Genomic DNA, 25,693 nt, shown 5'->3' on the forward strand with positions numbered 1-25,693 from the left:
CATGGCATATGGAAGTTCCCAGGCTAGAGGTCAAATCGGAGCTGCAGCTGCCAGCCTCTGCCACAGCCACAGTAACTCGGGATCTGAGCCCTATCTGTGCCCTATGCTGCAGCTCATGGCAATGATGGATCCTGAACCCTCACTGAATGAGGCCAGGGATTGAGCCTGCATCCTCATAGATACTAGCTGGGGTCTTAACCCGCTGAGCCACCATGGGAGCTCCGCAAGTGAGTTTTCAATAACTTGAAGGCAGGAATCGCATTCCCTCCCAGGCATCTAAGAATTTCCAGATGTCATGTGCCCCAGTTCTACTGACAATAAAAAAACCCTTTATCCTCTCTTCATCTGTAAGCAATTCTGCTAAATAAAAAAACTTCATTTTACTCTTTAATTAAGACATCAAAGAGAAAAGCCAATCTTGTACTAGACATCTTCATTTGTGAATATTAGCATCAGCCCTTTATTAAGGTTCAGGGCTTGACAGTAAGAATGGATGAGGCGAGAGGGACATGGCTGGTCATGTAATCCCAAAGACTGCTCTGGAATAGCGATTTCAGACAATGCCATTTTAGGTGTTCCTTGCCCGAGATGGAATCTGGACAATCAGAGACTGGTCCTGCAGCTCCAGTCCACAGCATCATCCTTAACAAGGCAGGAAGGGGCCCAGAGGGTCCTGGGTCCCCTCCCCACTGGCAGACACAGAGGTCACTGCCATGGTCAAAAGGGTGGATGACTCTAAACAACTGAATGCCCAGAATCAGAACCACCTGGACAGAGCAGAAAGTCTCTCAAATCTGTGTCTGGAGTGTGTGGCTGTCTTGTCCCCCAGCCACAACCAAACAAGATTGAGGAGTGGTTGCCTGAACCTTTAAAGAAGCCCCACCTCCCGGCCCCAACAAAGCACAGCACACGTAAGAAAGGTCCATTTCAATTGAGATGCACAAGGGCTTGGGAGAGCAGGGTCCGCGGTTCCCCTCAAGGCTAGACCACGAGCCGACACTAGAGGGCAGCAGAGGAGCGAGGGGAAGGGGGCTGGCAGCGGGTGCAGGAAGCAGAGGCAGCCTCTAGAGGGCCACAACACAAAGTGTCCCGTCCAGGAAAGCTGTGTGCCCACCTGCCCTTAACCAGACAGAACAGCCTGAGTTTACTCTGAGAGATCTCTGGATATTCAGCTGATGGAGGCAGCTTTCAAGAGCTTGGTGACCAGCAAACTAGAGCTGTGTTTCTCAAACTTCTGGAATCTGAGACCCGCAGCAGGAAACACGTTTTTCATTGGAGCCAGCAGACACACACAGACACACAATGAAACAAAAGTTACACAAGGAGTTCCTGTCGTGGCGCAGTGGTTAACGAATCTGACTAGGAACCATGAGACTGTGGGTGTGATCCCTAGCCTCGCTCAGTGGGTTAAGGGTCTGGCGTTGCCTTGAGCTGTGGTGTAAGTCACAGATGTGGCTTGGATCCTGTGTTGCTGTGGCTGTGGTGTAGGCCAGTGGCTACAGCTCCGATCCGACCCCTAGCCTGGGAACCTCCATGTGCCACGTGTGCAGCCCTACCTAAAAAAAAAAAAAAAAAAAAAAAAGTTACACAAAACATCTGTCTCCCTGCTCTGACATTTTCTTGGCTCCATTTGATTTTCAGAAAATGCTGGTCAGGAACCACTCAATCGACTTCATAATGACCTGAAGTCTGTCCTAAAGACCAGCGCTTTTCCATCAGGAGCTTCAGGATGATTGGATCCCACATGCTAAGGAATCAGCCAAGGTGGCTGTCATGCATGTGGCCTTCTCAGTGAGAAAGTGACCTTGGAGCAGAGACCAGGTGGAGGGAGGGGAAGGGGCTCCCTCCCCCGTGTGGTTAAGGTAACATGGGACCAGGGCTTGGCTTTTAGTCTGAAGGACATGGGAGCTCCTGAGTCCTTGGAGCAGAGGGCTGAATACGATGCATTTCACATTTTAAGATGATCATTCTGGCAGCTGAACTAGAGTGAAGGAGGGAGGCTTCTAATCCAGGGTGAGGCTCAGGGGTGGAGCCATGGAGATGTGGGAAGAGGCAGCAAGCAGGATGTCTTTAAAGCCAACAATCACAGGGACCCTCTACCCGTTACCCCTTAGCGGGAATCCTCATAAATAACATCCTTCTGGAAGGTCAATGTTACTTCTGTACAAGACTCACATGTCTGCTGGTTTAAAGCTTGAAGTGGAAGCTCTGGGCACCGTGGGAGCCTGGACAAAGCCTGTCAGCAGAGACAACACCAACCCCTGAGCCGGGGCTGCCCCCGGCACAGCTCTTTGCTTTTAACATAGCGCCAATTTCAATTGTGGATCTTGACCAGACGGAGCAAGGTGGCCAAGCTGTGGTTTGATGGGACTGAGTCAGGACTCCCCCGCTGCTTTGGTGCTGGGGCTACCCTTATCTTGAGCCACCAAGGGCAGAGGGCAGACAAACATCTGGGATCCAGAGGTGCTTCTGCCAGGGGTGAGGCCGGCCCGTGGACTCACTTGGCTCCTCTCTCAGAATGAAGATGATATTATCATCGTCTGCATTAACGTAGAGCCGGGTGTGTGGAGGTCCTCAGTGAGTGGAATAAGAATGTGAGCAGGGGAGTTCCTGTGGAGGCTCAGACATAGTCTCTGCGAGGATGTGGGTTCAATCCCTGGCCTCCCTCGGTGGATTAAGGATCCACAGTTGCCACGGCTGTGGTGCAGGTCACAGAGGCAGCTCAGACCCAGTGTTGCTGTGGCTGTGGTGTAGGCCAGCAGCTGTGGCTCCGATTCGAACTCCAGCCTGGGAACTTCCATGTGCCTCAGGTGTGGCCCTAAAAACACAAACAAAAAGAATGTGAGGAGGTTATTATGAAAATTGGGGTACCAAAGTGTTCCGCTTGGTATGTGTAAGCTGGGTGCAAAAGCCAACCTTGAGAAGCGGAGGAAGCTTCCATTTGCTACCACAATGAGCTCTGGGGTTCAGCGATTGCCACAGCCTGCCTGCATCCCACAGATGCTGCCCCACAGGTGAGATGCCTCAGGGCATGGGTCAGACACTCTCCTGCCAGCCAGGAGCTGGCACTCCAACAATAGAACCAAGATGTCTATACATGTGACACAACTAGGATACAATCCTGTAAGTAGCCAAGAAGTGTTGCAGACATTCAGGCGTGAGGCTTTGGCTAGGAAGAACTTTCCAGAAGAGAAAAAGAGTCTGCTCACTCCTATTAAGGCCAAAGCCTGGAAGCCTTCCTTCCAGGAACAAGGGTTCCAACACCTTTTCTTTAGAAGGCAGCCCAATTCTCTCCTTGGGAAGCACAGCCTCAGGGGGTCCTGCTGACCCTTCCCCTCCCCCTCCTGCCTCCCCTAAGGCAAAATCCAACTCACAACCTGGGCTCCTCCTCTGCTGCCTCCTACCTCCACACCCTGATAAGGCCGAAGTCATTTCCAAGTTAGTGAAAAGAAAGCTTTAGGGCTTTGCATCTTTATAGGTATACGGAATTGTTAACGGAAATCAGACATTTATGTGCTTGCTATTTTGATGGATGAAAAAACCGACAAAATGAAAGTGAAGTTAAAAAAAAAAAATGCCCGTATTTCATTCATTTTAATGGCTGAGTAATATTCTATTGTGTATATGCACCACATCTTCTTGATCCACTCCTCTGAATGAAATACAGGCATTTTTAGCAACATGGATGGACCTAGAAATTACCATGCTAAGTGAAGTCAGCCATACAATGAGACACCAACATCAAATGCTTTCACTGACATGTGGAATCTGAAAAAAGGACAGACTGAACTTCTTTGCACAACAGATGCTGACTCACAGACATTGAAAAACGTACAGTCTCCGGAGGAGACAGTTTGGGGGGTGGGGGAACGTGCTTGGGTTGTGGGATGGAAATCCTGTGAAACTGGATTGTGATAATCATTATACAACTACAGATGTGATAAATTCATTTGAGTAATAAAAAAAACTTAAAAAAATAAATAAATGGAATGACACATTTAAAAAAACAAAACAGGTTCACATTCAAATTTAAAAAAAAAAAAAGAAAAAGAAAGTGAAGTAAGCCAGAAGGAGAAAGACAAATACCAAATGATATCACCTATATGTGGAATCTAAAATAGGGCACAGATGAACCTATCTATAGAATAGAAACAGACTCACAGACACAACACAGGGATCAGACTTGGGGTTGCCAAGGGGGCGGGGGAGGGAGTGGGGTGGACTGGGAGTTTGGGGTTCGTAGACGCAAACTATTACATTTAGAATGGATAAGCAATGAGGTCCCGGCACAGGGAACGACATCTAATCACTTGTGATAGAACATGATAGAAGAAAATGTGAGAAAAAGAATGTATATATATGTATGACTGGGTCACTTTGCTGTACAGCAGCATTTGACAGAACACTAACTCAAGTATAATAGAAAAATTTTTTGGAGTTCCTGCTGTAGCTCAGTGGTAAGGAACACCACGAGTATCCATGAGGACGTGGGTTCCACCCCTGGCCTTGCTCAGTGGGTTAAGGATCCAAAGTTGCTGTGAGCTGTGGTGTAGGTCACAGACTTGGCTCGGATCTGGTGTTGCAGCGGCTGTGGCGTAAGTCGGCAGCTGTAGGTCTGATTCAACTCCTAGCCTGGGAACTTCCATGTACTGCAGGTGCAGGCCTAAAAAGCGAATAATAATAATAATAATAAAATAAAAATGTTCATTAGAAAAAGAAAAAAGACAAAATGAGGGCAACAAGGAAGGAGGGAGGGGATAGGGAAGAAGAGGAGAAGTGGTGGCCTTGAGGGACAAACATCAGAGAAGAAGCTGGAGGCAGCTTTACAGCACGAAGAAGACTCAGGGAAGGACTTTAAAACATGAAGAGAAAATGCATGTAGAAAGAAGATGTGAGGGAGTTCCCATCGTGGCACAGTGGTTAACGAATCCAACTAGGAACCATGAGGTTGCAGGTTTGATTCCTGGCCTCGCTCAGTGGGTTAAGGATCCGGTGTTGCCGTGAGCTGTGGTGCAGGTCACAGGTGTGGCTCGGGTCCTGCGTTGCTATGGCTCTGGTGTAGGCCGGTGTCTACAGCTCCAATTAGACCCCTAGCCTGGGAACCTCCATATGCCCCAAGGGCAGCCCAAGAAATGGCAAAAAGACAAAAAAAGACAAAAAAAAAAAGAAAAAAAAAGAAAAGAAAAAAAGGTAGATGTGAGTGGCAGAAGAACTCAAAAGGAGGAAAGATCCCCCTTCCCTGGATAAGACAGTAAGAGGGCAGAAGGCAGAGGGGAGCCTCCCCCCACCACCGCAGCCCCACCACCACCGCAGCCTCCCCCCACCACCGCAGCCCCATGACACAAATATACTAGGAATCTAGCAGATGTGAAAATTCTCTCTCCCTCTGGATCACTAAACAGAGACATCCAATCCATACTATCACCCTTCAAGCTACTTCGGGTAGGAAAATTAGCGTACATCACAGAATTTATGAGAAAGAGTGACAATGGCCCTTTGTCTTTTGGGCAGAGAGCAGTGGGAAACTTGCCTAAATCTAACTTGAGTAACCCCTCAGAATCTGGAATGAGAACTGGACACACACACACACACACACACACACAGAGAAAAATGTTTGGAAGCAATAACAATGCAATACTAGCAGCAATTATCGCTAAATAGTTGATGTCTTTGGATGATCTTTTGTTTCTTTTTTTTTTTTTTTTTTGTCTTTTTAGGGCTGCACCCCCAGCATATGGAAGTTCCCAGCATACGGGTCAAACTGGGGCTGCAGCTGCCAGCCTACACCAGGGCCACAGCCATGTAGGATCCAAGCAGCATATGCCACCTACATCACAGCTCACAGCAAGGCCAGATCCTTAACCCACTGAGTGAGGCCAGGGGTCAAACTTGTGTCCTCATAGATATTAGGGTTTTTCCTCTGAGGGATTCCCAGGCCAGGGACTGAATCTGAGTCACAGCTGCAACCTAAGTTGCAAATGTCGCAATGCTGTATCCTTTAATCCACTGCACTAGACTTGGGATCGAAGCCTCACCTCTGCAGCAACCCAAGCAGTTGCTTCTTGGGCCTCTCCTGCAGCATATGGAGGTTCCCAGGCTAGGGGTTGAATCAAAGCTGTAGCCACTGGCCTACACCACAGCCACACCAATCACTGGCCTACACCATAGCCACACCAATGCCAGATCCGAGCCACATCTGTGACCTACATCACAGCTTATGGCAACCCCGGATCCTTAACCCACTGAGTGAGGCCAGGGATCAAACCTGCATCTTCCTGGATGCTAGTCCTGTTTCTGCTGAGCCACAATAGGAACTCCATGTATTACTTTTTAATGGGAGAAAAGTTATCTGTTGGAGGAGTTCCCATTGTGGCTCAGTAGGTTAAGAATCCAACACAGTGTCCATGAGGATGTGGGTTCAATCTTTGGCCTTGCTCAGTGAGTTGAGGATCCAGCATTGCTACAAGCAGGGGTGGAGGTCGCAGATGTGGCTGGGATTTGATCCCTAGCCTGGGAACTTAAATATATCAACAGGTGTGGCTAAAAAGAGAAAAAAAAAAATCTGTTGTTTTCATCAGATTTTCTTTATACGGATCACACTCAATTTAGAACCTAGATTAGGTCCTGAATCTAAGCTCTCTGAAGACTGAACTTCACATACAGACATCTCTGGAGCTTTGGTTGCTGGATAGGAAGGTGTTGATGGTGTTTAAGGAGAAGGACCACTTGTCTAAGACAGTGAAGAGGGTCTTACCTGTAACACTGGGCCTTTAACCGGATAACCTATGGTTTCCTTCAAATTATTTGAATACTAATGAATTGAGGTACAGCATTTTTATCTGTCACGAGACAATAAATTGCGACCATGTGACTGTGTTAGTTCTCTTTGGGACAATAAAAGCAGACTCTGGTATTCAACAAGCAGCTGTTTTGGGGGGGTCTTCTTGGTGTGAAAGTAACATGAAGTGTGGGAAGGCCCATCATGAGATGTTATTCCAAACTCACCATCGATTTCAGAGGGAATTCAGACAATTCATTTTCTGTCTAATTTATTTCAAGAAACAAGGTCTCCAAGTTCTATGTGGGAAATATCTTTTGATTTCCTAACTTTGTTTTTTTTTTTTTTTTTTTTTAAAAAAGCAGTTTCTACACCCTTTCTAGAAGTTGACAATTAACTATTCTAAACTGAAATCAGGAAAGGAATGTTTAAAAAAAATGAAAGCTATACAAAAGCAACATCTAAGAGTTCCCATTGTGGCTCAGTGGAAATGAATCCGACTAGTATCCATGAGGATGAGGGTTTGATCCCTGGCCTCGCTCAGTGGGTTAAGGATCCGGCGTCTCTGTGAGCTGCAGTGTAGGTTGCAGATGTGGTGTCGATCTCGAGTTTCTGTGGCTGTGGTGTAGGCCTGCGGCTATAGCTCTGATGCGACCCCCTAGCCAGGGAACTTCCATATGCCGCAGGTGTAGCTCTAAAAAGCAAAACACAAATCATAAAACACAAACAAAAAACACACAAAAGCAACATCTAGCCTTCCCAGGAAAGCTGCACTGCCAAGGCACTTAATATAATAGGATCAAGGTATAACCAATGAATTTTAGAGGCTAAAATTTAAACGCCCACAATAACAAATTACTCACCCAAACACCCAGCACTGTGTTCCCACGCGTTTGCACTGCGTGTCGGTGAGGTAAGCATAGTACTGTCTGAAAGAACAAAGGTGGAATTCACTGAGAGCTTCTGGAAGACCAGCAAGTCAATATAGAATTAAATCACTCTGACAGCAGGAATATAAAAAAATGCCTGCCTTGTTCCACATACTCAGCCTGCCTGGTCTAGTTCTAGTCAAGGGAGCAGGAAGCGGGTGCCTGTTAAAACATTCCTGTAAGAGGCTAAGAATCTGGATTGGGTTGGTGCGAGGGGCACATGGTTTAAAGAGCCAGATGACTGGCAAAGGCAGTCTTGATTCAGACGCAGACTCCCACAGCCTTGAGCCAAAGCCACCTCAGGTGGGTGCTTCTGTCTCTCTCCAGGGAGGTGATTTCAGAAGGTCACGTGCATGGTCACCTCTGGCTTTTCCTCTAGGACAAAGGTGGCTGTTCCTAAGCAGGCAAGAAATAGACTCATTTTTGGTTCTCAGAAGCTGGAATGGGACTGGAGCTGCATCTCACTTTCATGGAGGGCAATGACTTTGAATGTTACTGACAGGATCCGGAAAGGGGCGATGCCATGGAGATGAAAGCTCATTGCAGCATCCATCCAATAGAAAGAAATGCAGGATGAGCCACAAATGCCACTTAAGATTTCTTTAATAACCACGTTAAAAAAAAAAGAACAGATGGAACTTCCTGTTGTGGCTCGGGGTTAACAAACCCGACGAGCATCCATGAGGGTGTGGGCTTGAGTCCTGGCCTCACTCAGTGGGTTAAGGATCCAGAGTTGCCATGAGCTGTGGTGTAGGTTGCAGACGCAGCTCGGATCTGGCACTGCTGTGGCTGTGGCATAAACCAGCAGCTACAGCTCGGATTTGACCCCTAGCCTGGGAACTTCCATATGCCACAGGTGTGGTCCTAAAAAAGACAAAAAAAAAAAAAAAAAAAAAAAGGAACAGATGAAATTCATTTATATATATATCCAATATATTTAAAACATTATAAAGAAGTATTTTGGCGCTCCCATAGTGGCTCAGCGGTTAACGAATCTGACTAGGAACCATGAGGTTGCGGGTTCGATCCCTGGCCTTGCTCAGTGGGTTATGGATCTGGTGTTGCCATGAGCTGTGGAGTAGGTCGCAGATGCGGCTCAGATCCCGAGTTGCTGTGGCTCTGGTGTAGGCCAGCAGGTACAGCTCCAATTAGATCCCTAGCCTGGGAACCTCCATATGCCACGGGAACAGCCCTAGAAAAGACAAAAAAAAAAATTCATTCAAAGATCTTCTCAAAGCAGAGCCAAAAAGTCCAACCAAAAAGAAAGAAAACAGAGACATGGTGCGTATGTATGATTCCCCCTCCCCTTTTAGGGCTGTAATTGTGGCATATAGAAATTCCCAGGCGAGGGGTCAAATAGGAGCTACACTGCCAGCCTACACCACAGCTCACCGCAATGCCGGATCCTTAACCCACTGGCCAAGGCCAGGGATCTAACTGGCATCCTCATGGATACCTGTTGGACTAGTTTCCAATGCGCCACAGCAGGAACTCTTGGTGCGTATGCAACGATTTATACTGAAGCCTACTGAGCCTTCTCTCCTTATTTAGGGCCTGGCATTTGCTATTTGGATGGCTGTGTTAAAACCCACACTTCCACCTTTCCAAGAAGCTTGTCAAAGGATCTCCTTACACATAAAGAGCCTTAAGAAGGGGAAGAACACAGAAAGTGGCTAATTTTTCAACAAAAACAAATAGTGTGAAAACCCATAGGGTTTGGCAAAAATTTGGAGGAGCTCTCAGAAAGTCCAAACACTGGATTTTTCAGTCTCTGGTTTAGTCTCTAGTTTTTGTAATGAAATGTCTAACAGTTTTGAAATTTTATGATAAATCACATGTGATCTGCTGTTCCGTTTAATAAGTGATTTCTTTCCCTGCTTAATGACTTGTTGATTGCTCCTAATTTCATGAAGAGATGGCTGCTAATCTTTCCTGAAAATGAGTGTAAGCCTCAAATTAAATCAGATTTTAAATTTGGCAGAGAGGCTCCAAGCCACCAAAGGAAAACAGCATTTGTGAGATGACCACTTCAACAGTCCACTGGTCTATAAAGTGCCAAAAGGATGCAGTTTACCAACTGTTACTTTGCTGTTTTTACACATATAATAAAATACCTGTCAGAGTTCCTGTCATGGCTCAGTGGAAATGAATCCAACTAGGAACCATGAAGACGAAGGTTCGATCCCTGGCCTCGCTCAGTGGGTTAAGGATCCAGCATTGCCATGAGCTGCAGTGTAGGTCGCAGACACAGGTCAGAGCCCATGTTGCTGTGGCTGTGGTGTAGACTGGCAGCAGCTGCAGCGCAGATTGGACCCCCAGCCTGGGAACTTCTATATGCCAGGTATGGCCCTAAAAAGCAAAAAAAAAAAAAAGAAAAAAAAGAATTTAGTTTTTCTACAGCTTCTGAAGAGCGAACTCAGTTGCTGAGTTTGTGTCTGTATCAGCTGAGCAGAGACCCAGGGCGTTTGTACCAATCAAGTCCAATACTGCATACTAGTTAAAAAACCCAAATGCCATTTTGAAATAGGAACAATTAAACAAAACAAAGTGTTTTGCTTTGAAGTTCACAGGGACTGGTCCATACGAGGGACACCTCTGAATAGCGCCTCATCCCTCGGCCTGCGTGAGTCATGCAGCCAGGGGAGGGGTGGCATGAATACCCAGGCATGTCCCCACTGTCCCTGGAGGACTACAGGAAGGACACTTTTAAAAGGAAATGAACTGAATTGCCTCTGAAAGAGCTAAGTCTCATTCTAAAAATAACATCATGCATGACTTCAATCCACCATTAAAAACATTTGTATTTTTCAATAATCTCATTAAAGAAACCTCAGATCTCTGTTACTCATTTTATTTTAAATAGGATGTTACGAGATTTAAAAAAAAAAAAGAATGGGAGTTCTCTTTTGGTTAAGGATCTGGTGGGGTTTTTTTTGTGTTTTTTTTGTTTTTGTTTTTGTTTTTGTTTTGGCTTTTTAGGGTTGCACCTGCAGCATGCAGAATTTCCCAGGCTAGGGGTCAAATTGAAGCTGCAGCTGCCGGTCTACACCACAGCCATGGCAATGCCAGATCCCAGCTGCATCTGGGACTTACACTGCAGGTCACAGCAATGCGGGATCCTTAACCCACTAAGTGAGGCCAGGGGTCGAACCCGTGTCCTCATGGATACTAGTTGAGTTCGTTACCGTTGAGCCACAATGGGAACTCCAAGGATCTACTGTTGTCACTGCAGTAGCTCAGGTCACTTCTGTGGGAGGGGTTTGACCCTTGGCCTGGGAATGTCCACATGCCACACATGCAAGCCAAAAAACCCTAAGAAACTAACGACCTTCCCTCCCTAAAAAACAAAGAACAGCAGTGAAGATCATAATGGTGTGAGGTCTTCATGTTACAGAGGTCTGCGAAGCAAAACATTTTCTTGAGAGCCTGGACTCATAATTCTTTTTTTGTTTTTTTTTTCTCTTTTTAGGGCTACACCCGCAGCATATGGAGGTTCCCAGGCTAGGGGTCTAATTGGAGCTGCAGCTGCCAGCCCACACCACAGCCACAGCAACGGAGATCCGAGCTGCGTCTGCGACCTGCACCACAGATCATGGCAACAATGGATCCTTAACCCACTGAGCGAGGCCTGGGATCGAACCCGCATCCTCGTGGATACTAGTCAGGTTCGTTACCTGACTAGTCGGGTTCCCGACTAGTTGCTGAGCCACGATGGGAACTCCTGGACTCGTAATTCTTTAGAACGATATTTTCATGGAAAAATCTGCTCCTCATGTGGCTTCCCTTATGTACACAGGAGAATACAAAGCAGGTGAACGCACTCAAATGATGGTCAGACTAACACAGAATTACCTCACTGTGGGAGCCGTGATGCCACCGATAAAGAGAATTCTACACCAACTTAACGGATGGCTGGCTTGGAACACAAAGATGTGTTTCAGGAAGAAGGTATTCAACTCAGTCAGCTGCAAAAGAAGAGGCGTGAGTCAGCTTGATGCTTCTTGCTAAGTCATGATCACCTAGTCCACCAGTGGGCAGTCTATAGCTGGAAATAACTGGTACATTCAAAGCATTTTCAGAAAAAGTACTGGGGAGTTCCCACCGAGGCTCAGCGACTAGTCGGGAACCCGACTGGTATCCATGAGGATGTGGGTTTGATCCCTGGCCCCGCTCAGTGGGTTAAGGATCCGGCGTTGCTGTGAGCTGTGGTGTAGGTCCCGGATGCGGCTAGGATTCTGCATTGCTGTGGCTGTGGTGGAGGCCAGTGGCTACCGCTCTGACTGGACCCCTAGCCTGAGAACCTACATATGCTGCGGGTGTGGCCCTAGAAAAGACAAAAAAAAAAAAAAAAAAAAAGGTATTGGGTCTCAAAGGATTGTCATTTAAACCAGGTAACAGCCAGGACAACATGAGCACCAACGAGGCAGGGGTCTGGGGGAGGTGCTGGGTGGTGAGAGGGGCACAGGAGTCGCCAACCATCTGCCACGTTTCCAAGTCTGCATGATTGTCACTTAGCTCATGTGTGAGATCTGCTGGGACAGTTGGGAGAGAGATGCTTTAAGGACAGTGAAATCCCGAAAACTAATCTATGCCCCTTGGAACATCTCTGCAGCCTGACGGAAATTAGGCCAGGTCTAAGAGAGGTCTGCCTGCAGCAAAGCAAACTGTCTAATAATCAAAGGAAGCTGGAGGTATGTGCCTGAGAGATGACTGTGGACTTGCTCAGCATGTGCCTGGAACTGAGCGGATCCTCCATCAACGGCAGCTCTTAAAAGTGGGTATGGAGGGGTTCCCGTTGTGGCTCAGCAGTAAAGAACCCAACTAGTATCCATGGAGATGCGGGTTCGATTCCCTGGCCTCTCTCAATGGCTAAGGATCCAGTATTGTTGTGAGCTGTGGTGCAGGTCGCAGGTGTGCCTCGAATTCTGAGTTGCTGTGGCTGTGGCATAGACTGGCAGCTACAGCTCTGATGTGACCCCTAGCCTGGGAACCTCCATATGCCGCAGATGTGGCCCTAAAAAGCAATAAAAAAAAAAGTCGGTGTCTCCACTTTTGGTCCAGCCTTCACCCGGAAGGGGGACTGCTCCCCAGGGATGGTGCCTGTGGTCACTCGTCACATGACCAGTCTTTGCAGCACAAAAGAGATGTCACCGGATGTGCACAATGCCTGTTGGCTCCTGCGTGTCCCCTCCAGATTAATCAAAGGGCAGAGATTAGGAAAGGTCACTGCTTTAAGAGCACATGCCATGGACTGGTAGATGCATTTCAGTGACATAAAATGTGCACCCTTCCCCACAGTGCTGACCTGAAGGTTATAAAATAAAAACGGTTCACTCGTTATCACCACACAGGGAAAGCTGACCCCAGCAGTGCCCACAGCCGAGGGGACAGTGGGTTCCGAGGAACGCCTCTGTCCCAGTGTGCACAGTGCCATCTCTCTAGGACAAATCCAAATTCCTCCTAGGTCCTCATAATACAAGAAAACCTCTACCTTTCCTGACATTGCCCAGTAAAGTAAATCTTAATCACAATCCAATTACATGCACTTTTTAAAAAAGATTTTAGGGCTGCACCCTCAGCAAGTGGAAGTTCCCTGGCCAGGGACTGCATCTGAGCCGCAGCTGCCACCTATGCTCAGGATAAAGGACACCAGGGTCCTTTAAGCCAGAGCACTGGGCCAGTGATCAAACGCACACCTCTGCAGCAACTTGAGCTGTTGCAGTCAGATTAACCCACTGCGCTGCAGTGGGAACTCCTGCATGCCGTTTTTAATACCTAATGACTTCTGCAAACTATCCTAACTATTTAACTATTCACATTCACTTTCACTCTGTAGCCACAAACTCCATTTATTGAGATGGGTGTTATTATTCCCCATCTGTGAGCAAGGACTGTCTGTCTCTCAAGTGACACATGCCGATTTTCTCATTCTATTGGGAGTATTTGATACAAATGTGTTCAAAATATAACGTCTGATGATTCTAAAAGACCCTTCAGGTGAAAGATGGTTTCCCTCAGTTAGTTTCCCAAAGCTCTGAAGCAATTAACCAGGGGACAAGAGGGTCAATAAAAAAGGCTGGTGGGGAGTTCCCGTTGTGACACAGCAGAAATGAATCCGATTAGGAACTGTGAGGCTGTGGGTTTGATCCCTGGCCTTGCTTGGTGGGTTAAGGGTCTGGCGTTGCCATGAGCTATGGTGTACGTTGCAGATGCAGCTCAGATCCTGAGTTGCTGTGGCTGTGGCATAGGCTGCCAGCTATAGCTCTGATTCGACGCCTAGCCTGGGAACCTCCATATGCCTCAGGTGTGGCCCTAAAAAGCAAAACAAAACAAAAAAAAGGCGCCTAGTATCCACGAATATGTGCCTAGTATCCTGGCCTTGCTCTGTGGGTTAAGGAGCCGGCATTGTCTTGAGATATGGTGTAGGTTGCAGATGCGGCTCAGATCTGGCCTGGCTGTGGCGTAGCCCTTGCCTGGGAACTTTCATATGCCACCAGTGTGGCCTAAAAAGCAAAAAAATAAAATAATAAAATAGGATTGGAAAACACAGACACTTGGTAATCCCTTTCCGAGACCCCTGGCTGTGTGAATCACTTCCGTCTGCTTGGAAGAGAGGCTCTCTCCACCGCTGACATGGCTCCAGAGGACCTGGGTTCCCAAAGGGCTCCAGTCCCCACAGGCAGCAGAGGGCTGCTTTATCTAGCACTCCACAAAATTACCCAAAGTGGTAACAGATGAGACACAATTTTAAAAAATCAAACATTGAATTCGGACTGTTAAGAAAGTGCCATCCATGTGCTGCCTTGGTCCCAAAGATGACCATTCGAGAAAGCAATCCAACACCTAACTCACTGGGTGAAGGATGCTGAGCACAACGTTTCAGGAATTTTAATGTTTCCCATTTGTAATTCAAAGATCCATATTTTAAAACATCTCGCGATGAAGCAAGACCTTGGCTGTAATAGCATTACTTTGTTTAATTATTCTACCTATCAGCTGCGGAAAGAATATTACATCTTCTAAAGCACGGAGCTGATAAGTCATGTCAACGAGCATGAACGCCACATTTCAGGATGGTTTTGGCTATTTGGTGTTTGCTCCCTATTTCTGAGCATCTTTCAAAATACCTGCCAGATGATCATGAAAAGGTATACTCCAGCCACTCTCTGAAATGAAGATTTGGGGTCAAACCATCGAACGTAGGTCCAGCTAGCAGGAGTGAACTGGAGCACGGCTCTTTTGATTTTCCCGGTGGTGGTGTGGATATCCCTGTGAGAAGAAAACGGCTCTGGTGAAAATCCAGAGAGATTGGATGGGAAGAGGGGGACCATGAGAAAAAAGTAAAAAACGTCATGGACTGGGAGTTCCTGTCATGGCTCCATGGTTAATGAATCTGACTAGGAACCATGAGGTTGCAGGTTCGATCCCTGGCCTCGCTCAATGGGTTAAGGATCCAGTGTTGCCGGGAGCTGTGGTGTAGGTCGCAGACGTGGCTGGGATCTGGTGTGGCTGTGGCTGTGACGTAGGCTGGTGGCTACAGCTCTGACGAGACCTCTAGCCTGGGAACCTCCATATGCCGCGGGTGCGGCTCTAGAAAGACGGAAAAAACAAAAAACAAAAAACCACATTGGCATGGACTATTTCATAAGCAGTGCCAAAACAAACAGATTCCTTTCTATCCGAAGGTCTCTCCAATGAGGGTCTCTATTCACAGGCAAAGCACTGAGAACAGTACACCCAGAGGGGAGCATCAGTGATGAGAGAGGTCAGGCTGTGGCGGGGCCAGCACAGCCCTCAGTTTGTGAACTGGTGATGAAAGATGCTGGGGACATTAAAGATGACCGCTTGGGAGTTCCTGCTGTGTCTCAGCAGGGTAAGAACTCGAACTAATATCCATGAGGATGCAGGTTTGATCCCTGGTCTTGCTCAGTGGGTTAAGGATCCGGTGTTGCCAAGAGCTGTGGTGTAGATGGGCAGCTATAGCTCTAATGAGACCCCTAGCCTGGGAACTTCCATATGCTGCAGGTATAGGCTTAAAAAGACAAGACCGGGGGGGAAAAAAAAAAAAAAGAAAAGGAGTTTCCATAGTGGCTCAGTGGTTAACGAATTCGATTAGGAACCATGAGGTTGCGGGTTCGATCCCTGGCCTTGCTCAGTGGGTTAAGGATCCAGCATTGCTGTGAGCTGTGGTGTAGGTCGCAGATATGACTCGAATCCCACGTTGCTGTGGCTGTGGTGTAGGCCAGCAGCTGTAGCTCCGATTGGACCCCTAGCCTGGGAACCTCCATATGACGTGGGTGTGGCCCTTAAAAGACAAAAGGCAAGAAAAAAAAAAAGACAACCACTTGGAACAAAGCCAGGAAGAGTGAGGATGTCAGCAGGACACAACTGCCATCCACGGTTCATCCCCCACCATGGGGCACTTCGGTATAAAACAGAGAACATGCTCCATATTATTTGACATGAGCATCTCTTTACCCTCTTTCTTCCTCAGTTAAGTATCAGTGAGTAGTTTGGGGTGATGAACAGTGATCTTTAACTTTTCTTGGTTTTAATCCTAGAAATCATTCAGTTAAAAATTTCAGGAGTTCCTGCTGTGGCACAGTGGGTTAAGAATCCAATTGCATGGCTTGGGTGGTTGTGGGGGTGGGGGTTCGATCCCCAGCCCCACAGAGTGGGTTAAAGGATCCATTGTTACTGTAGCTGTGTCTTGGGGATTCACTACCTGGGCCGGGAACTTCCATATACGGCAGGTCAGACAATTTAACAACAACAACAAAAAATCACATTCCCATGACAGAAGCAAAGAGTCCCCCATTTCGCAAATGAACAGTGAGGCTCAGAGAAGAACTGGCTGATGCCAGCTCCTCTTCAAAGCCTCAGAGCTGTGGGTATATCCTGGCCTTCTTGTGTTAGACCAGGAGAGCCAAGACCCAAGGGTAATAGCATTTAACAAAAAAAATTTTTTTTTAGGGCTGCACTTGCTGCATATGGAGGTTCCCAGGCTAGGGGTTCAATTGGAGCTACAGCTGCCATCCTATGCCATAGCCACTGCAATGCCCGATCCGAGCCTCATCTGTAACCTACACCATAGCTCATGGCAACACTGGATCCCTGACCACTGATCGAGGCCAGGGATCGAACCCGCATCCTCATGAATACTAGCCGGGTTCGTTAACCACTGAGCCAGGAAGCAAACTCCTGGTAAAGATCTTTTAATTCAACAAAGATGTGTATCAATGACCTTTAGGTCTCAGACACTGTGCTAAGTGCTGAAGGCACAAGGATGTGCCTTTTTGGGAAGGATGAACAGGTCAAGCCTTTCATTCTTGAGGAAGGGGGAGATGGGGAGGGGGGAGGGAGTAGAAGGAAACCAGGTTTGTTCCTTCACTCACTCACCTACCCATCAACATGCACACAGCAGAAAATCTCCCAGCAAGAAGATTCAAGGCACCAGGGTAACAATGATATAGAGAATACCCAAAAATAAATGAGTGATGAAAAACCTGTATTTAAAAAAAAAAAAAAATCAGTGAAGCTTCATGGAAAGAGGTAGAGGAAGATGGGACTAAATAATGATACAGTGTGATGGAGAAATGAAACACTGAATGTAGTGAAGAGGTGAATCCAGCTTAATCTATAACCATCCATAGGTTTCATGTACTTTAAGAGGCCGGCGGGATGTTTCTGTTTATTCAGTGTGCTTATGTCTTGGGAACTTGACAATTCTCAAGTTGTGTTTGAAGCATAAATGTATGAAAATATGGAAACATAATGGAATGTTTAAGGAGCCAGACAGCTTGATGCGCATTCAGGCTCGGGTGCTCGCTGGGTGTCCTTAGGCAATTCCTAAACAGAAATCTCCGTACCATCATCCCTAAAATGAACAGAATGGTAGTGTCTACCCTGAGGATTGATGTAAGGCTCAAATGAGATACTGCCTATGAAGCTTGCTTGGAGCACAACTGAGGTTTTTTTGTAACATTATGTGTTAAAAAGTGTCAAGTCAGTGGCCAAAGAAAGGATTATTAAAGAAAGGGATGGTGAAAACTGGTTAATGAAATATAATAACATTGTGAAATCTCCTTCTCATGCTATATACCAAAATAAATTTCAGATGAGAAATTAAGTTACTTATGATAGGAGCTCCTGTTGTGGCTCAGCAAGTTACGAACTCTACTAGTATCTATGAGGATGTGGGTTTGATCCCTGGCCCCACTCAGTGGGTTAAGGATCTGGTGTTGCCACAAGCTGTGGTGCAGGCCAGCAGCTGCAGCTCTAATTTGACCCCTAGCCTGGAAACTTCCACATGCCACATGTCCAGCCCTTAAAAAGAAAAAGAAAAAAAAAGAACCTCAAGGAAAATACAGGTTAACACTTATGTAAACAAAAAGATTAACAGCTTCTGAAATTTAAACAAAAAACCTCCCACAAATGAAATTAAAAGGGAAAATGACAAAATGGAAATAGTCACGTTAATCCTGTTGTGGCTCAGCAGAAATGAATCTGACTAGTATCCATGAGGACACAGGTTTGATCTCCGGTCTCACTCAGTGGGTTAAAGATCCAGGATTGCTGTGAGCTGTTGTGTAGGTTGCAGACGTGGCTCAGATCTGGCATTGCTGTGGCTGAGGTTTAGGCCAGTGGCTACAGCTCTGATTCAACCCCTAGCCTTTGATCCTCCATATGCCTCAAGTGTGGCCCTTAAAAAAAAAAAAAAAAAAAAAAAAATGGATGAAGTGCTAATATCTTTAATCTATAATAAGCAGGGAAAAAAAAAAAAGAGGAAAAATCCAAAAGAGACTAGAAATTCAATGTAACACAATCTTATGTAGGATGCAATTGACAAAGGTTTTAAAATAAAATTCAAAGAAACAGTGATGTGGATATATATGTACATTGACATATGTAGGCAAGAATCTAATCTGGTGTATTCAACTTCTAACAACTCATTTACAGAAAAAAAAATCAGAGATGCACATAATGATACATGTTGAAGAATGTTTAGTCTAGCTTTCTTTATAAATGCAAAGTGAAAGCTTCAAAACAACTAAATAACCATAAAAGAGAACTGGTTAAATACTTTGATTTATCCATATGATGGGATACAAAGAAGCCATTTAAGATTTTATCTTAGGAGTTCCTGTCGTGGTGCAGCAGAAACGAATCCAATTAAGAACCACGAGGTTTGGGGTTTGATCCTTGACCTTGCTCAGTGGGTTAAGGATACAGTGTTGCCATGAGCTGTGGTGTAGGTGGCAGATGTAGCTCGGATCTGGTGTTGCTGTGGCTCTGGCATAGGCTGGCAGCAACAGCTCTGATTAGACCCCAAGCCTGGGAACCTCCATATGCTGCAGGTGTGGACCTAAAAAGAGGCAAAAAGACAAAAAAGACAAAAAAAAGAAGGGGATGGGGAGTTCCTCTTGCGGCTCAGCAATAATGAACCCCACTAGTATCTGTGAGGACTGGGGTTCAATCCCTGGCCTCGATCAGTGGGTTAAAATCTGGCCTTGCCGTGAGCTGTGGTGTAGATCCCAGATGAGGCTCAGATCCCAAATTGCTGTGACTATGGTGTAGGCCAGCAGTTGCAGCTGCAATTTGAACCCTAGACCAGGAACTTCCATATGCCTCGGGTGCAGCCCTAAAAACCAAACAAAAAAAAAAAAAAAAAAAAAGGAAGGGGTGGTTTCGAGAAAATCATAAATGATTTAGCATTTGTTGGCTCGATGTCTAAAATTGGGCTTATAATCATTTCTGAGTTCCAGTTACAAATGTGTAATTTATTCCTCATCCTCAGGAATGTACCCGGGGTGCATGCTACTGAGACAGTTAAATCTGCACCGAGAGCCACTGATTCGTGACCAGGAGGAAGATGACTCACTTGAAGCTTGCCCAGTGGTAAGTTCTCATCTCTAAAAACCGGCAGACGACCATGCCCAACCAGATGCCGCCACCGTTACAGAGCAGGATGTCCAGAATGACTTGGTCCCACCAGCACTCGGCAAAATTGGGCAGAAGATGCATGAAGAAAAGCTGAGAGACACAAGAGATGACGGTTATAAAATACAAAGCTAGGGCTTCAGCAGAAAGCGCCTTTAACTGATACATACATTAAACAGTACATTCTTTTAGCAAAAGCTGTTGACATTTCAGGTTTTCCCAATTTATTAAAAAAAAAAAAAAAAAAGTAAAACCAAAGCCTATTATTAGGTTCTTATTTTTGATTTCATGGATGGTTTGCAAATGCTGCTAATCCCAACAGCTCTTTTTTTTTCTTTTTGGACACAGGGCTTTAAAGAAATGATGAATGATGACCCATCTTGAAAAGTACTACCAGCAAACAATCTTGGCTAATGACATCTTGACATGGATCCAGGAGGGGCAAGGGAGAAAGGTTTTCCTACTTGCCTACAGAGAACCCACAAAATTAGCAGCTTGAGCTAATTTTATTTGCTCAAGATTTTATTTTGCTTTTTTTTTTTTTAGGGCCGTACCCGAGACATATGGAAATTCCCAGGTTAGGGGTCGAATTGGAGCTGCAGTCACGGGCCCACACCACAGCCACAGCCACGCAGGATCCGAGCCACGTCTGCGACCTCCACCATGGCTCACGGCACCGCCGGATCCTTCACCCACTGAGTGAGGCCAGGGATTGAAACTGCATCCTCATGGATCCTAGTCGGGTTCGTTAACCGCTGAGCCACACAAGGAACTCCTGAAGCTATACATTTTAGAAACAGTCTATAGATATTTGGGCAAAACAGTGAGTAAGCTGTAAATTAGCTTAATAGGAAATCTTACACAAATTGATTGATTCACAACGATCATCTTTTATCAAGTGCCAGTGATGTGCAAGGTTATGAGACAAAATGCATCAAGGTTCTTAACCTCAGGGGGCAGGAACCAGACGTTTATTTAGAACCACAAAATCAGGTAAGCAGTGCCAAGTGTCACCATGGGGCAAGGGCGGGACCAGTAAGAGAGAGACTCATTTGGACAGGAAGCTATTGTGGCAGATTTCTGGAAGGAAGACAGCTTGGAGTGGGGTCAGTAAGGACAGGAATTTCAAGAGACGGAGGTGAAGGGATGGGCATTCTAGAAAGAGGGCAGAGTGAGATTCAGCGTGGAACAGAAGTTGTGGCTGAATTCAGAGCAGCGCAGAGTGTGTGAAGGCCCGATTAAAGAAAGCCTGAAGGAATTCCTGTTGTGGCTTAGTGGTTAACAAATCCGACTAGGAACCATGAGGTTGTGGGTTCAATCCCTGGCCTTTGCTCAGTGGGTTAAGGATCCAGCGTTGCCATGAGCTGTGGTGTAGGTCTCAGACTTGGCTCGGATCCCGTGTTGCTGTGGCCCTGGCCTAGGCCAGAGGCTACAGCTCTGATTTGAATCCTTGCCTGGGAACCTCCATATGCTGCAGAAGCGGCCCTAGAAAAGATAAAAAAAAAAAAAAAAAAAAAAAAAAAAAAAAACCTACTCATGAAAGCATTTCATAGACTATAAAACAATGCAAATACAAGGAGTTTGCTTTCCTGATGTGTCTGCTGCCGAGAAGATACAGGACAGCTACCAGATGTGATGGCGAGGGGCTCGGGCTGACCCCAGGCGGGCCGAGCACCACCTCGAGCTGCATTCCCAGGTTCCGAGCCATGAGAAGGAGCATGAACTCTCCCAGAAAGACAAACTCTAGCTGAAGCCGCCGCCGCCGCCGATGACACAGAGCTGCTAGGAACAATGCTATGTGAGGGAGCAGCTTTGGAGGACATGCATCAGCCTGAGGAGACTTCCTGGAAAGTACTGGATTTGGGGGTGCACTGGCGGGGAGAGAGCAGAGTCGAGGGGCTGGAAGGGACCACATTCGTTCACTCACTAAGGATCTGGGAACATCTGCCAGGCTCTGGGATGGGCAGAAACGGGCCCAGCCCTCTTGAAGCAGAACGTTTAGCACAAAAGAGACACTAAGCAAGAATCTAACATGTGTGGAGTGTTTCCAAGGAGAAGGACCAGGTGCTCTATTTCCAGGGGTACAGATGTGAGCCTAGCCAATGGAGGGAGCAGGACAGAGCGGGTGGAACTCGGAGGACAGCTCTACGGGGGGGAAGGCCACAGCATCTCTGAAGTGAAGGAAGCAACGCTGGCTGGAGCACAGGGCAGATGGAGCACCGGTGAAGGCTGGACTAACATGAGCCTTGTGGGCTGGTTCAGAAGACCAGATGAATGGGGAAGAGTGTTTGGTAGAAGGCTATGATTGGTTGAGGTCTGAAAGGATCACTTTGGCAAAGGATAGTGTGGAAGGAGGAGATGAGGGATTCAGATAAGAGGGAAGGGTGGATAAGATATGAGTGTGAGCAGTGGGATGACTGGAGAGAGGTTTAGAAAAGCGAGTTGGAAGTTCCTGTCCTGGCTCAGCTGAAACAAATCTGACTAGCATCCTTGAGGATGTAGGTTCGATCCCTGGCCTCCTTCAGTGGGTTAAGGATCTGGTGTTGCCGTGAGCTGTGGTGCAGGGGCCACAGGGCGGCGAGGGTCTGGGGACGCCTGGGAGTCAGAGGCAGAGCGTGGAGCCAGGCAGGAACATCTGGATCCATGCATGGCTCTGAGCTCTGCTTCCTAAGGGCACACGGGGATATACACTGCCGTTCCAGTTTATGGTAAAGACTCGGGAGGTCCTATGTGCCTCAGTGGGTACTCTTATGGGGTGAATTGTGCACCCAGATCCACTGGTTGGAAGCCCCAACCTCAGTACCTCATAAGGGGAGCTAATCTGGAGGTACTGTCACTGCAGATGTAATCAGCTAAGATGAGGTCGTACTGGCGCAGGCTGGATCCCGAATCCAATATGACTGGTGTCCTTAGAAAAAGAACATCTCGTTTGTCTGTGCACACAGTGAGGAGGCCACATGAGGATGAAGGCAGAGGTTGGGGTGACGCGTCCACAAGCCAAAGGACACCAAGGATGGCCAGCCATCCATGAGCAGCTAAGAGAGGCCTGGGACAGCCTCCCCACAGCCCTCAGAAGGAAGCAACCCGGCCGCCACCTTGAACTTGGGCTTCCTAGCCTCTGGGGCCATGAGAGGCAGGTGGATAGCAGCCAATATCTACCTGGCATGTTTCATTCAAGGTGAGGGTCAGGACACTAACTGGCATCATGAAATAACTATGCCCATGGCCAAATTCTGCTCCCTGGGAATGACGAAGAATGATATAACTGGTCAATGAATAAACAAGTTTCCAAGATTTCATTTCGCGAATAGTTTAAAGAACAGAGCTCTTGGAGTTCCCGTCATGGTGCAGTGGTTAACGAATCCGACTAGGAACCATGAGGCTGCGGGTTCAATCCCTGGCCTTGTTCAGTGGGTTAAGGATCTGGTGTTGCCCTGAGCTGTGGTGGTGGTTGCCGATGTGGCTCGGATCCCGCATTGCTGTGGCTCTGGCATAGGCTGATGGCTGTGGCTCCAATTAGACCCCTAGCCTGGGAATCTCCATATGCCACAGGAGCAGCCCTAGAAAAGGCAAAAAGACAAAAAAAAAAAAAAAAAAAAAAAGAAAAAAGAAAAAAAGAAACTTCCCACACTGTAGCTTTGAGACAGCAGCCCACGCCCCCATCTTACCTCAGTCAGCTCCCAGGTAATACTGATTGTCCAGCAGAGACCGTAGCTACGGATCAGCAAGGCCTTCATGGCCCAGCCCCAGAAATGTCCAAATGCAAATATATCAAAATGGCTGATAATCCGCTCCCAGGTGATAACGTGGCAGTTCACAGCGTACTCCTGTGCAAAATACAAAACGGGGAGTGATAAGTGGTACCCTAGACATCAACTTGCTCCCAGGATTGGGACAATCATGGAAAGAATTGATAGGACCTTGACAGTGAACATATGTCCTGCCCAATAAAAAAGGTTTTAGTAACTGAGAACATTTGAGGAAAAAATGACCGAGTATTAGAGTTTATAAACCAGAACTGTTTTGCTCTGAATTGCAGAGGCTTAGTTAAAGGAGAAAGCAAAATCATTTTACAAAGGCTTAACTCATCTTTTTGTTTTTTTTGTTTTTTTTGGTTTTTTTTTTGCTTTTTAGGGCCGCACCCACAGCATATGGAGGTTCCCAGGCTAGGGGTCTAATTGGAGCTATAGCTACCGGCCTACGCCAGAGTCACAGCAACACCAGATCTGAGCCAAGTCTGCGACCTACACCACAGCTCTCAGCAACACCGGATCCTTAACCCACTGAGCAAGGCCCAGGGATGGAACCCAAAACCTCATGGTTCCTAGTTGGATTTATTGCTGCTAGGCCACAACAGGAACTCCCTTAACCCATTTTAAGAAAGTGGTATCACACAGCCCATGTTGCTTGCCGACAGGGCAACTGTGTTAAAGTCAAAAAAATTTAAAAAATGGAGTTCCCATTGTGGCTTAGCAGTAACAAACCCGACTGGGATCCATGAAGACTCAGGTTCAATCCCTGGCCTCCATCAGTGGGTTAAGGATCAGGTGTTGCCACGAGCTGTGGTGTAGGTTGCAGACACAGCTCAGATCTGCGTTGCTGTGGCTGTGGTGTAGGCCAGCAGGTGCAGCTCTGATTCAACCCCTAGCCTGGTAACTTCCCTGTGCTATGAGTGGGGACCTAAAATAAATAAATAAATAAATAAATCCCCAATAAATAAAGAATAAATAGGTTCAGAAATTTAATAACACATCCCAAAATATTATGGAATAAAAAAAGAAATCACCATAGAAAATTATATTCAGTATTAAATGATGATACAGCTTTGATTCAAGCCCTAACCTGGGAACCTCCATATACCTTCAATGTGGACCTAAGAAGACAAAAAAAAAAAAAAAAGAAAGAAATTAGAAGAAAACAGCATTATTCCCAATTATTCCCAGATTATGTATCAAATATTACATAATCTAAATATTAAAATAGTACAAAGCTTTTAAAAATTTAGGTTTCATGTCTAATATCTTTTTGTTTTTAATATACATCAACTTTTTTTTTTGTCTTTTTTTTTAGGGCACTGGAGGCATATGGAGGTTCCCAGGCTAGGGGTGGAATCAGAGCTGTAACCACTGGCCACAGCCACAGCCACAGCAATGAGGGATCTGAGCCGTGTCTGGACCTACACCACAGCTCACAGCAACGCTAGATCCTTAACCTGCTGAGTGAGGGCAGTGATCGAACCTGCGTCCTCAAGGATACCAGTCAGATTTGTTTGTGCTGAGCCACGACAGGAACCTAACAGTATAATTTTAAGTCAACTTCCTTATACTGGTGTTTATGATGAAAGCAGTTATCATATGACATTCCTCAGGAAGCGCTATGTTCCACATGCATTTCCCCCCAAATTAATCAGAGAGGAAGGAGTAAGATTTCAGCCAGCCGACACAATTCCTGTGAAGTATGATATTTTCAAATTCCGGAAAAAATATTTTCTGAAGGAGCAAAAAAAGAGCATCTTGTGCTCCCACCATCTCTTTGAAACCCACCACAGCCGATGTCTGAAGGCTTTCTCAAATAAAGTGTATTTTAATTTGCGAAGCTTAAAAGGATATTTTTATTTATTTATTTATTTATTTATTTTGCTTTTTTAGGGCTGCACCCACGGCCTAGCAGCAACAGCAACGTCAGATCCGAGCTGGGTCTGCGACCTATACCACAGCTCAAGGCAAAGCCGGGTCCTCCACTGAGCGAGGCCAGGGATAGAACTCGCAACCTCATGGTTCCTACTCGGATTTGTTTCCATGGCACCATGACCGGAACTCCAGGACATTTTTTAAAACAGTATTTTTTGAGAAACATTCCCATGTGATATTATGAATGGGTAAGCGGGAAATCTAGAGAAAAGAGGCGAAAAAAATCTATAGGGATAAGTCAAGATAAGGCTTGGAAAAAAAAAAAAAAACAAAGTGCACTGTAATGAGATGGACATTCTCTTTCCAGGCTCTGAGGCATGTGCCTGTCACAGGAATCAGAATCAGTCAGAGAGAAA

The 25,693-nt window shown here is 46.3% G+C and overlaps 1 protein-coding gene across 7 annotated transcripts in view; it reads right to left on the minus strand.

Moving 5' to 3' along the window:
- The window catches only part of PTDSS1 (phosphatidylserine synthase 1), a 77,973-nt gene that overhangs the window by 17,666 nt on the left and 34,614 nt on the right, over positions 1–25,693 (minus strand). For 3 of the 7 annotated variants that reach the window (XR_014843599.1, XM_021089074.2, XM_021089073.2), the window contains exons 5-9: positions 23,316–23,474; positions 19,589–19,740; positions 14,835–14,976; positions 11,560–11,672; positions 7,642–7,707 (exon numbers count right to left, since the gene is read on the minus strand). Coding sequence is in view for 2 of the 7 variants with exons in the window: in XM_021089074.2 (XP_020944733.1) it covers positions 7,642–7,707; positions 11,560–11,672; positions 14,835–14,976; positions 19,589–19,740; positions 23,316–23,474 (632 nt within the window). In the remaining 5 variants the exon portion in view is untranslated. Of the gene's footprint in view, positions 1–5,880; positions 6,243–7,641; positions 8,451–8,567; positions 8,827–11,409; positions 11,673–11,957; positions 14,977–19,588; positions 19,741–23,315; positions 23,475–25,693 lie in introns of those variants that run through there. The other 4 variants (XR_014843600.1, XR_014843603.1, XR_014843602.1 and 1 more) reach the window with 4 other exon arrangements.

This window comes from Sus scrofa, chromosome 4, assembly GCF_054392235.1.
Source record: "Sus scrofa isolate SSC_HxYL_T2T_F1_AM1 chromosome 4, Sscrofa_HxYL_maternal_Yorkshire_Landrace_v2.0, whole genome shotgun sequence".
Lineage (NCBI taxonomy): Eukaryota > Metazoa > Chordata > Mammalia > Artiodactyla > Suidae > Sus > Sus scrofa.